At 37.3% G+C, this 12,990-nt stretch overlaps 2 protein-coding genes across 3 annotated transcripts in view; both read left to right on the top strand.

Annotated features, from left to right (window-relative positions):
* Positions 1–12,253, top strand: part of ABCB7 (ATP binding cassette subfamily B member 7) — a 42,668-nt gene extending 30,415 nt beyond the window's left edge. Inside the window, exons 12-16 of one of the 2 annotated variants that reach the window (XM_080553942.1) lie at positions 153–282; positions 751–922; positions 4,442–4,545; positions 6,147–6,254; positions 8,967–12,253. In XM_080553942.1, coding sequence (XP_080410068.1) covers positions 153–282; positions 751–922; positions 4,442–4,545; positions 6,147–6,254; positions 8,967–9,185 — 733 coding nt within the window. In that variant the 3' untranslated portion in view covers positions 9,186–12,253. Of the gene's footprint in view, positions 1–152; positions 283–750; positions 923–3,949; positions 4,176–4,441; positions 4,546–6,146; positions 6,255–8,966 lie in introns of those variants that run through there. The other variant, XR_013938920.1, reaches the window with a different exon arrangement.
* NEXMIF (neurite extension and migration factor) overlaps positions 1–12,990 on the top strand; it is a 197,623-nt gene that overhangs the window by 31,487 nt on the left and 153,146 nt on the right. The gene's annotated exons all lie outside the window — the stretch shown is intronic.

Below are 12,990 nucleotides of genomic sequence, written 5' to 3'. Positions count from 1 at the left end.
TGGACTAAATCCAAAATTCTGCATCATTGATTGGCGTTTTTTAGATGTTTGTTCTTGTTTTGATTATTATTCTTGTTTGTGACATCAGTGTTTGGAGATTGTAAATGATGAACCAGGAATGTAACATTAGCTTCAATCCTTTTCAATTTCAGGAAAAGCACAATTGTGAGATTATTGTTTCGTTTCTATGAACCTCAGAAAGGAAACATTTATGTTGCTGGCCAGAACATACAAGATGTCAGTTTGGAAAGTCTGAGAAAGGCAATAGGAGTTGTACCTCAGGTATAACATGTTTCATTCTCCCCGCATAATCTGTAATAATGGTAATTCTCAGAATGTCATAATTCAGTGGTGGTGTCTATTTCCTTTGAAAGTCACTGTGCTTTTTTCTTCTGGAAATATTACAAATTTTTTGTGTGTGTCGTTACATGGACCCAATTTCTCAAATGTGTTTAAGCCTCTTAAAGCTGGAGGCAGATTCTCATTAACTGATGTACTTCTATACTTGATTACAACCTATGATGAGTTAGCAAAGTGGTGAAAGTATGCATGATATACTTATGAATGTATATACTCATGAAATGTGCCCGTTTTGGGGAAATGAAATTTCCCGTAATACTTTTACCTTTGGGCTTTGTGGAAAAATGCAAACTACTCTGTATTTATTTCTTTTGTGGACTGGAGACAGGTTTTTTGTTCAGTTTCTTGAACAAAAGTTTCTTGTTTCAAATGCTCTTTCCGTGAATGCAGGACGCTGTTCTGTTCCATAACACCATCTATTACAATCTGCTCTATGGCAATATTAGCGCAACACCAGAAGAGGTGTACGCCGTAGCGAAGTTGGCAGGAATCCACGATGCTATTCTTCGAATGCCTAATGGTTACAACACTCAAGTTGGTGAACGAGGCCTCAAGCTCTCAGGTAGGCCCTTACGTACACATGCTCTTGTACCCTGTCTGCTACCTCCAAGTTCAATGCATAATTTATTCCTCAGGCTTGCTTTTAGCTCATGTACATTATAATATAAATGCAGGGCTAAATATTGATACAAAAATCCAAAGTTTGGACAACTGTAGTCTTAAAGATACTTGAAGGAATGCATTTTCAGGGGATAGTTTTAAATGAATTAATATGTAAGCATGTAGATGCGTCTAAATAAAAATGATCTTTCCTGTAATGTATTTGGGTAGTGGAATGCATGTGAATAGAATTGGGAGCTTTGTGTGCTTTGCATGTAGGAGACCTTCCAAATTTGAGTTTTTAAATCTAAACTCATAGCAGCTGACAGTGAGATACTATCAACTGCAAAAATAAGTAAGTAATGCTGTGGGATATATTGTTGTTGCAGTATAGTTGTTTTAGAGCTTATTCATAACAAAAGGGCAGTTGTCCTACCATTTTTAAGAAACAATGCAAAAATGGTGTCTATGTATTTGCAAGCCATGGATTTATGTAACACAGCCTCGGTGCTGAAGTGTAGGTCGTCAGCATTCCTCCACAGCTGGGTGCGTACCATGTAAAGTGGCATAACTGTCCTACCCAAGAAAGCAGCATCACAGCATTAGCCAGGCTTTGCTAGGCATGCTAGCCGTGGTTTGGCCGCCCTTACACAATTTCAGTTTACTTCTCCTTCTCTCCAGGCGTCTGTAATATTACAATTACATACCCGTTTTTTTAGGGAAGATGATGCAGGAAAGCAAACATTCTTCCTGTGGCAGAGTTAAGGGAATGATAATCTAAGATGAGGGATCACATGGAAGCTGGGGAATGTGTAAATCACGTCCCCTGTTCTTCTGTTTTTTTATTGTAGGACATAGGATTATAAATGTATGGAGTTTAAGTATAACTCCTCTAGGTAGTAGCAAGATTCCAATAAAATGCTTTCAGTTTCAAACTTCTTAGGTTGCAGTTGCTTTGAGAGAAAGCTAATAACGATGTCCATCACATAAATGTAACAGGAAATGCACATTGAATAAAACAAAATCAAAATTACTGTTTATGTTGAAGGGTATGTGATTATTATTATGCCATTATTACCTGACATTGTTATTAATTATCATCATCATCAATAAGTCTTCATCCTCATATGGCCCTTAAAGTTTTAATAGATATGTGATGCAAGACAAAATGGGATGATCGTTTTTGTGAGGCTTCCCCATTGAATTCACTGATGGGTTTGTTTCCCCTCCTTGGTGGGTATTATGAGAAGTATAAGAAGCAGTTGCAAACTTCATTAAAACTGTCTCCTGTTGCCTCGTTTTGAGAAAGCAAAGCACTGTGTGTTTTTGCTTATAATTGCTAGCCAGTGTGAGTAGTGCTGGGCCAGTTTTTCACTTGTTTATTTTTTTTTAGTACAACAAACTTAAAGTTGTTAAGATAAATGGGAGCTCAATTAAAATGTTTGGAAGGATTTTGATAAGTGCTGAACTGTGTGCAGAGAGTTGCAATGAAGAGACTTCAGCACGTACTGCCAGGGGAGACCCTGTATCACTGGTGGCATGTAGGACATGTCTTTCTAAACAACTCCTGCTCAATACAAGGTCTTATTTATAGTGAGCTTGTAAGCCTGCGTGGCAGAGCTGGTTGATTTTCTTCCACCCTGGCGCCATGTATAAGACACTGTTGGTCGGTAGACTGAAGAATGGGTCAACTGTTTTCATTTGCATGTAGGATGGAGCAGTGGAGAGCAGAGTCTGCTCTGTTGGGAGCCCTGTCTCTGCCCTACAGGGGAGACAGGTCTGTCCCAGTGAGTTGGGAAATGTCCAAGTACTGAGGTTGTTTGGGGACAACGTTGGATCTTCAGAGGACATGGGACTGGTGGGAGTCCAGGAATGCAGCACATTCAGGCAGATGCTGCCTGTTGCAAAGACAGCAAGCTCTGTGTGGTTTTTCTTACTATGCAGCTGCTGAAATCTTGGACTCTTTCAAACAGGATCAGAGGTTACGTTCTGTACCCAGAATGTACCTGCAGGAGGAAGCGCGGGCATTTGTGAAAGGGAGAAATGAAGAGAGGAATGTTAGAAGGAGAATAAAACGTGAAGCACAAATCTGGGTGAGCGAGTGGAAGATAAAATAGGGACTGGCTGCACTGCAGAGGGCAATGATAATGATGAAAGATTTCTGTCGTGCTGCCTGTTTCCCAAAAGTAGTAATTTCTAGAAAGAGGATTTGACCAACAATAGGTTTGGAATGTCTTGTTGTTTACCTTGAAATAGAAGTTTAGGCTTTTTCAAGTAGAATGTGTTGCAGTGTTTTTTTATAATAGATGCGTAATAGACAGAGCCACAACAACCCCCAACCCTGACTTTGTGAACAAAACAATTAAAATGCTGCAGTCCTGAGTGTGAATGGGGAAGAACACGAAACAAGTCTGTACGCTACAGATGTAAGGAAAGACCTTGGATTTTGTTATCATTGTATGTCTTTCAAACATGGATATTGACAAGCTGTGAGTTTTGAACATGCTTTGAAGGAGAGAGAGAGTATTAAAATCGACTGAGTAAATTGTGCAGTTCTAATTGCTGCTGAGTTCTGCCAGAGACAGTTTAAAATTTGAGCTGTGTGATTATTATCAGCCTTTTAAATGGTTTATTAAAGCATGTTCTCTCCCAATAGGTGTGGACCATTAACAGGAATGTAATGATGTTAAATGGAATGTTTCACAGTCTTGAATGAAACAAGAGGGGACAAGTGCATGAATGTGGAATGTTTGTATTGCATACCAAATGTTTATCAGATTTTAAGTTCTGAAATGCACCTGTTTTCCTGTCTGTTAACGTTGTCCTGAGTTATTCTTGGGTAAGCGTCTGTAAGAATTGTGAAGGAAGGAAACTAGTCTGAAACTTGCTTACATCAAAAACCAACAGGCAGTACATTGCATAAGGAAGGTGGTTTTCAGTACTGTATTAATTGTATTCTTAAATGAAATTTGTTTGTTAAAACTGTTAGGTATGGACACTTTTACTCTGGGCCAGAGAGGAATGAAAAGTTAGATGAACTTCAAGGAGAGACGTGAACGAAAAAAAAACACGTTCAAGGTGCATGAAGTAGAATGCAGCAGGCACGGACAGAGTATGGTTTATTTGTAAGGGGAAAGAGGATTTATGTGTGTTCAGTTACTGCACAGGGCATAGCTTGGAGCAGGCAAATGAGCTCATACTTGGAGCTGTGTGGGGTAAGTTACTGTATATTGTCATCCTCAGCTATGTGTATGAGGCTCTTGCCTTGTGGCATGCATGAAAGAGTGTTCTGTCCCTGTCTAAAATGCTAATCAATCTTGAATCACGTTGGATTTACCAAGGAGCAGGAACTTGATCTGTATTGAAAAAATTAAAAACAGAACAAAGAAGTCTTGTCCGCTGCTAAATTTAGAATATTCTGGAGGTCATGATTGTAACTTCATCTTTTTTCCTCTTCCTTCCCTCACCCCTCTCTATTTAGGAGGAGAAAAGCAAAGAGTTGCAATTGCTAGAGCAATGTTAAAGGAGCCACTTATTTTTCTCTATGATGAAGCCACATCTTCTTTAGATTCGATTACGGAAGAGGTAAATTGGGATAAAGAAATATAAAACTTAAGTGGTGTAATGATGTCTGATTATGATGCTTTTTCCTTGTTCTTTCCCTCCTGGAAACAATTCTGTTCTTTTTGGCAGATGGTTATCATATCTTTTGCTGGGATTGTTAAGAGATCCTATGGTTAATCTCTTTTTCTAAAGGCTAGACCAGAGATGTGTCTCTGTCCACCTTGAGACAAGGTGAAGAATATCAGCTCTGTCTCTGGGTGTATCTTCTGTTTTATACTCTGGAGGTTCTGTTCACCATTAACCATAAACATGCTTCTCTGATACCATTGTAAATTCCGGGTGTGGCCATGGGGCGTGAAGCTTTCCAGTCCACTTCAAAATATGTTTAGATGACATCTAGCATTCGTTTAAAATGTCTTAAATAATTGAGATAACGCAAAGCAGAAAAACTCCTGTTCATCGCGCAGCATCTTTCTGAGATGCAAATCAGGTGGGCGTAACCTGCAGTGCTGGTATTAATTTGTATTCATTTCACAGGAAGGGCTCCGAAACATCAGAGTGTTGTGACATAGATGTCATGACACTACCACAGTAACTGCATCAGGCTTCATAACTACGTCTTTGCTTAAACACAAAACTCTCAGCACCAGCAGTAATTTCACAAACTAATGTCATCAAAAACGAGAGCTGGAGCTGTGTTTATGTTCACTTATGCAGATTATTGAGTGAATTTATTGACCTGTAATCACTAAATTGCTTTCATTTTCCAGGTATAAAGAAATCAGAGTACAAACAGTACACCTATATAGTACCTCATTCAAATATAGTACAGCTTCCTCATTGGACCAGAAACGTTCATAACACACGCACTACTCTACAGAGCCCTTCTTGATTCTTTCTCTCTTTCATTTTGCTGTGTTTATGGCAAGAATCATAAACAAAGCTGAAAGCTTCACAGCAGAGCTGCACTCTAAAGACAGCAAATGAAAATGAAACATTTCCACAAAAATCTGTCAGGTAATTGGAATGTTTTCTGACAAAGACAAACATTTTGCAGGAAAATGAAGTGGGCACTTCACTTACTGTAGTGAGGGCACCAACTCCCAATTGGTGCTGCTTGCAGCTGAGTACAGTTTGGGAAGGTGGCAAAGTGCTCACAAAGGAAGCAGCAGATGGATCAATCCCAGGATTGCTTAACTTTGTGTTCCATGTTGGCATGGTATTGAGAGTTTTTTCTGAGCTTTCATTGATTGGAAAATCATTTTTTTCTTCTTTGTCTTTACTGTTGTTTATGTTGCTTCTGTAACATGGCTACACAGGGGGAGATTTTTCCTGAAATCCAAGTAACACTTCTTCCTTGGGATATCTGCATTTTTCTGTGAATGAAAGCTTTTTTTTCCTTCTTCTCCCCGGTTTGAAGACTTTATCAGAGGCCTCATATTTCATGCTTGGACTGATTCTGTTTCCTGTAGACCTATCTGTTTCTTGTTGTGATAGTATAGCAGTATTAGAGAGATTTCTCAACACTCATTTCCAGTAATTTGCATATTTCCAGACAGCCTTTTATTTCTTTCATACGACCTATAAGTGTTTAAGAGCATGTCTGTGTTTTAATCTTACAGAATATTCTCAGTGCTATGAGGGACATGGTGAAACACCGAACGTCAGTTTTCATTGCCCACAGGTTGTCGACAGTAGTTGATGCAGATGAAATCATTGTGCTGGATCAGGTGAGGCTATCGCCCTGTGATGCGTAGTTTCTACATAATCTGTGCTCATTGTAGAGAGAGTCTGTGCCCATTCTGAAATATTAACTCCCCCACCAAGCTACTAAAAGCTGTTTCTGTAGAGATGAACTATCTTAGAAAAACCCAGTGCAAGCTTTGTTTTCTGTAGGTCTTTGCAACTAACAGTTTATCAGTTGTAGAAACTTGCATGTCCAACTCTTGTATGTTGTGTGTATTTTTACTTCATTTGAATAGTACATTTAATTACAGGTGTTTATAAGGATTATGACAAATTTTGCTTGATGCTCTGGTACTGGCAGAACATTGCATGATTCTAATCTGATTTATTACATGTTCCCATCAGATTGTCTTCATAATGTGTTCCTCCAGTTTATGCTTCATTCTCATTACTCATTGAGTGTCTGTTTTTCAGAAACATCCTTTGTTTTTTTATTTCAGTGACAAGAGAGAGTCCAGCATATTCTGTTTCCATGCAGATAAAACTGTTGTAGGATTGTCCAATCTCATTGTTATAAATCTCAACATTGTTTTCTTTGTAGCTGTAGAAAATGTGCAATTACTCCCTTCCTGTATACTTCCCTTCTAAGAAAAAGAAAAGTTATAATATTTGATTTACTAATATCACAACTCAGCCCTCATATTTAGTCTGTCCTAAGTCTATTTTCTTCTGTTACCCATGACTGGGTATAGATTTAAAACAAATATCCTTATTGTAACTTCATAGTTACTCTTTTTGTTTGCTTATGCTGAAAATGAAGTGCTCTACTCTACTGATAAGAGATGTTAAATTTAACTCTGCATCCATTTATTTCAGTTACTCTGTATATACTTGTGACTGTAGGCGTATCTAGTGACCAAAAATGTGCATATCTAAAATAAATTATTCTTGCAGTATGGAAAATGATTTTACAGAGAATTATTACAATATCTTATGAAATAATGACATTCGTGATTGCCTTTGCTGTACAAATTTCAGCTTCATATCAATCTCAAATTGAAGTAGTGGAGAACGCTCACTTTGCAGCTCTTTTTCATTTGCTTTTGTTCTACTTGTTTTTTTGACTTTCGCTGAAAAATCATTTTCTAAGGTGTATGCTTTATGTAACTGCATGTTACAACATCTTGCAAGTGTTTTTTAGCGTGTTACGAAGCAATCTGTGACTTTTTGTTTCGATGCAAGTTTTTCACAGCTTACTAAAAGTGTGTTTTGTGTTACAGTGTAACTTGAATTAAAAATAAAAGCACAACCCAAAACTGTAAAACAGCTAGGGTGCTCGCTTTCATGAATGATTTTAGCGTAAGAAAGTGGATCAGTAAGGCAGCACGGTGCAGCACTTTTTAGCGGATGACTGTCTTGCGAGGCATCCTTGATGTTTGCTTAGCAGAAAGTTGCCTCTTGTCCCAGCTTGATTGATGAGTGCTGTGTTAGCAACCAGCTAAATGAGGTGACAAGACGATTGTGGCTCTTTTTGCTTAGCAGTAGAAATACGGCACAACAATTTCAGCATCTTTGCCTAGATAAAATCTGAATAATTCTTATGTAAACAAACACTGCAGCATTAAGATCAATATCATTAATAAAGCTGAACAGAGAAGTTAAATTTCTGGTGATTGTTCAAGAGCTATTAAAAAAAAAAAGTCATCAGTCAAAAGCTTAGTCTCCACTACAGTGAACTCTCCAAATTAACCACTTAGTTTTTAAATAAATTCTGCAGTTAATGTTGGTCAAGTGTATATTTGTTCATATTCTACCAGCACGACTAGTAATAAAAGTGACAAGACCCAATTTTGTTTCCCAGCATGTTCATCAGCAGCTGTCACAAGGAGGTAGATTTAATTGTAAATCAGAATTTGGAACTAATACAAAATCCATGTAGCTGTCTTTTCCCAAAAGAAAGAATAGCAGGAGAATGAATACATTATTTTAATTTGAAGTCAGCAAATGCAAATGTATCTCTCAAATTAAAAAGATGAGTGAGTCAGGTTTTTTGAAGAGTAGTGCTGTTTCACTGTCTGTAGGATTTGAGTTCTCCTCCCCAACTCTTCCTTCCTATTTCCATCGTGATAGTCAATAAATCAGCTTTGCCCTTCGAAACACAGAACACAGGTGAACTAACTGCTCGCTCAGTTTTCATGATGGCACTTATAATGGCAGAAGTAACCGAGCACCGATCTAGAAGCACAATTTACACTAGCTGTTTTTAGGATTTTATTTTAAATGTATTTTCTTTATCTAGTACAAATCCCTCTTTGCATGCTCTTCTAGTTTCTCAATGTAGCTTAAGTATATTTCTTACCCAGCAGAGGCAAATGTGTGTTTGTTTTGGTACATTCATGTGACTTTTGTGGTAGCAATTTAGCACATTGCTCCTCTGTTTATTTTAAATAGCGCTTCCAGTTTAGATAGTAAACTTTTCCATGCTGATGGGCTTTAAATTTTATCCAGGTGGACACAAGGCATCTATGCTCTTGTTTACTTATGCTTTAGAAGAATACAGCTCCTCGTTTTCAGCATGCAACATAACATGCAATTCAGTGCACCACATATTCAGCTTTCCATTGCTGTCCCAAGCTTCTCCTAACTAAGAATTGTTGTAATACATACTGTGAAACTTTGGCCCATATGTTGGCAGCATTTGTATTTCTAAAGCTCTGGTGATATTGCTTACTGACTTAACTTCCCTTCTTTTACAGGGTAAAGTTGTGGAACGTGGTAGACATGCAGAACTTCTTGCAAGTCCTAGCAATCTCTATTATGAAATGTGGCACACACAGAGCAGCAAAGTACTAAATAGTCATAATGATCCAAATTGGGGAGAGAAAAGTAATCAGATGTCCAAAGAGGAGGAAAGGAAGAAGCTACAAGAAGAAATTATCAATAGTGTGAAAGGCTGTGGAAACTGTTCGTGCTAAGTATGATCCTGGATTAATCTCTTATAGCAGGTTCCAATACACACAAGGTTACAGTGAAGCACAGCTCTTGTATTCGCTTTTTTTTAAAAGTCAACATTCAAAAACTTCCTGGGTCTTGCAGTTTTGCGGTTTTACAGTTTCTCAGAGGGACATAATTTCAACCAAAGGAGTTTTAATTCTACATCTTTGCAAATCTCCAATATTCAGTGGCAATCTGCAAGAGCTGAGTTTTTTCAAAAACTTTAAACTTACTTCTCAAGTAAGAGTGTACTTTATGGCAATTTTTAGGCATTGGTAAATTCTCTTGGTAGTTGCTTTGAGATGGATTATTAAATTGTAAACAGACTTGTCCTTGATTTAGATTTTCTCATCATTATTGATTGATAAATGTCATGTTTTAATTGTAATTAGGCTAATTTGAGCTCAGTTGCTAGTGAGGAAGATGCAATTTAAATTCTGGAGTGGTGTTCTGGTTTAAAATTTTCTTCCGTGTGAAGAAGAAGAAAAGCTTCAACAAAATATTGCAGGTTTCTAGTAGCAAGCTAAGTATTGGAATAATCCACCTCACTCTTACAAAACACCTTTCATAACAGACTATCTGGAAATGTATTGGTATTCTTTTAAAAAAGAACATACAATATTTTTAAGAGCTGGCAAAAATCTGGAATTGAAAAATTTGGTACAACTTTACAGAAAATTTACAGAAAACATACAAAACATTGCATGCAAATATTAAGAATCTGAAGCTTTTCCTTAAATTAAAAAAAAAGTCCAAGTTCAGTATTCCGTATCTTCAACATCTGCTATAGTAGTCAAAGCAGAATGCAGTCACTTCTTTCTGTTTCAGTGATGGTCTTAGGGAGCAATTAAGATTCAATAAAAACTTCCATGAATTTCTATTATGTCATTAATGTGTGAGAAAATGACCTGGATAATATTGAAAGTGTAGCTGTAAGAATCTCCGGATATCAATAGTCAAAATGTCTTCAGTGCCCAGAAACCTCAATCTTTGTGATTTGGAAGACACAATGGGATTGTATTTTTTTAGGCCTTATCTTTTCAGGGAGATTTACCATATCTATTTATCACTAGTTACTCTAGTATAATTCCTCATTTTGGAATTAAAAAATAAAAATAAAAAATCTTACTCTTAGATGTTGAAAAGCAACTGTTTGTTTTTTTTCTGGGAAATTATACCAGTATAATTCCAGCCCTGTAATTACGCTAGTAAATCAAGTGCAAAATTTCTTAGTGTGGGCACTAGCAATTGTCTGAAGTTGATGCAGAAGCTAGCATTATCTTCTAAACAGCCTGAACCCAAAAGCCATTTTAATGCCATGCTTGATTGTGAAGGTAAGTTTTCAGGTTAACAAATGATTATACAAAGCTGATGTCTGTAATCACTGGGGATGGATTCTGCAAATGCCCCAAGAGTCTTGAGTGTTACAGGTTTGGGTCAAATACTATTTTCAGATGTTAAATACCAGAAGTGGTCAAAGTTTAAACCTGTAAAAGGTTTGGTGTAGCTGTAAGGCCATTACCTACTTGTCTCTGCCATCGTTTTTGGTGCCAACCCACATGCTGAAGCTTTGAGCAAACTGGGTGACTGCTATTAATCCTTAACAAAGACATTTCCTAAAAAAAGGAGGGTAGTCACACAGAGTATTTGTTTTAAAGAGTTACAGTGAGGTTTTGGAGATGTCTAATAACTTGCTGTGTTGTGGAGTTGCTAGATAAACACTCTGGCTTCTTTGTCGCTTTATTTGAGTGAATGTTTTTTGTGCTTGTCCATCTGCTTCTTAGGCATAGGTTACAAAAATATGTTTTCCCATTATAAATTTAGCAGCAGCACACAAGAAATGGAAAAACAAAAAGGTTAATGATAGCATAAGTTCCCCCTGGTTACCTTTGCAATTTAAATGGTGAAACACTTCCTGTAAAAGCAGAAAAAGTCAACGCGTAGCCGAAGAGCTGTAAATAAGCAAATGAGGCTCCTCTGCTGTCAGCAGCCTCACACAATTCTGTCGAATGGCTGCAGTGATAAAATACTGAGTGATGTGTTCAGCTTGTGAGCAGGCATCTTGGAGAAGTAGTAGCAATGCTTGGTGATTCTTTTGTCTGCTAGAAGGTAAAACTTTGTCTCAGACTTCTTTGTTGTTTGTTTGGAGTTTTTATGTACTGTGACTCCAAAATGTCACCATTTTCAGCAGACATTTAAAACACAATGATGGGAGAGTCATGTCTTTGAGGGCTTGGTCACTGTAGTACACCGAGTCTTAAGATGGTATGTATGGCATCTCTTTATAAAGTCTTACAATTTTAGAGGAAAATGATATATTTTGGAACTCACTCTAATAACCTCTGTGAATTTTAGTATTTCTGCTTCTCTGTAGTCTGGAACACCACTTATTCTAAACAACAGCTTTTCATATTCTGGAAATTTTCCTGGACTTTTAGCTGGTCATTTTTCAAAAGTCAAGTCATCTAGTACCATTATAAAATCTGTTTGCGTTTTTAGAGTGGAAAAAGCCATTCACTTTTTTTTATGCTCTGTTTATAAAGGAAATATATTTGTGAAAAACAGACATAAAAAAGTGGCCGCTTCTTGCAGTATATAGTCAACTGTAAACTTACAGAATTTAGTTTTAATTCCTATGAAAGATCTTTTAAGCATAGGAAACAACACGTTTTGCCTATTGTAACCTCTAGGTCAGCAAACTACCTAGTTGGTGGAGAGGTTGTTGGTGTTCTGGTTGTTACAAATGGAAGTTTATAACTTGCTACTTGCAGATGACCCATCAGTTTATTCTCAGCAGTGCTGTTATATAGATTAGTAGTTACCTAAATCTCTTCAAATTAAGGTTTTAAATTATGTGCAGATTTCTTTTCAGAATGGAAATGTAAAATATACATTGTACAGTAAGCTGATAATGTTCAAGAACAACAAGAAGAGCTAGCTTAAGATCATATTGTGTAAACAGCTTGATGGAAGACTTCTTACCCTGACTCCTCTTGTTCATCTGTGTACAGATAATTATTACTAAATAAAGGATTTATCTTTGTGAATAGATGCGGGTGTCCTGTTAAAATGATTTTAATAACAGCTAAGGGAGTATGGCTTCTCCACCTAGCAAAGGGAGCTCTGAATTGACTTTTCTAGTAAAAGCAATTGTTTGCAGTGTTTGGGAATGACAGTGAAATCCCTAACAAATTACAGGGCTGTGGGTTAGCATAAGGCACCCAAAATCCAGATGATCAATTAGAAGGGTAAGTTTGTGTAGTGCACACAGATTCTATTCCCATCAACTTCCATGTCTTTTTAAACTTCAGTGTACTGAGCTGCAAAGCCGTACGAAGAGCGCTCACGTTAGATGCATCATGCTGATGAGAATGAAAATCTGTTGTTAAAAAGCTTGACTGTTTCTTACTTGAAAATGCTGTATTTTTATAAATGTGAACTGTTTTACCTCTTTAGCACTGAACCTGAGAACAATAGAAGTAGATCTGTTTGAAGAATTTGCTTGAGCCTTCTCTTGATGTGAGATTGGGTCTAATTTCTGACTGAAGATCATTTTGTGCAGCTGTAACTCGAGTTTCTCATTATCAAATGAGAAGGCAAGATATGGTTTTTATTTACATGTAGTTTTGATGGTTCTTCTCATGTACTGTGCACCATGTTGATCTGAGCCGCAGTAGCTGTTGGTCCTGCTGTCATTCTGTTTCAAAACTCCGGTCACCGAGCACTGCATGGTCTCACAAAGTGCGCTGTGTGTCTGGAATGAAGGACGTGAGATCCAGGAGCAAG

This window comes from Anser brachyrhynchus (genome assembly GCF_964034855.1).
Source record: "Anser brachyrhynchus genome assembly, chromosome: 13".
In the NCBI taxonomy this organism is placed as follows: domain Eukaryota; kingdom Metazoa; phylum Chordata; class Aves; order Anseriformes; family Anatidae; genus Anser; species Anser brachyrhynchus.
The sequence above is the reverse complement of the archived record's forward strand: the minus strand, read 5'-3'. Positions and strand labels throughout refer to the sequence as shown.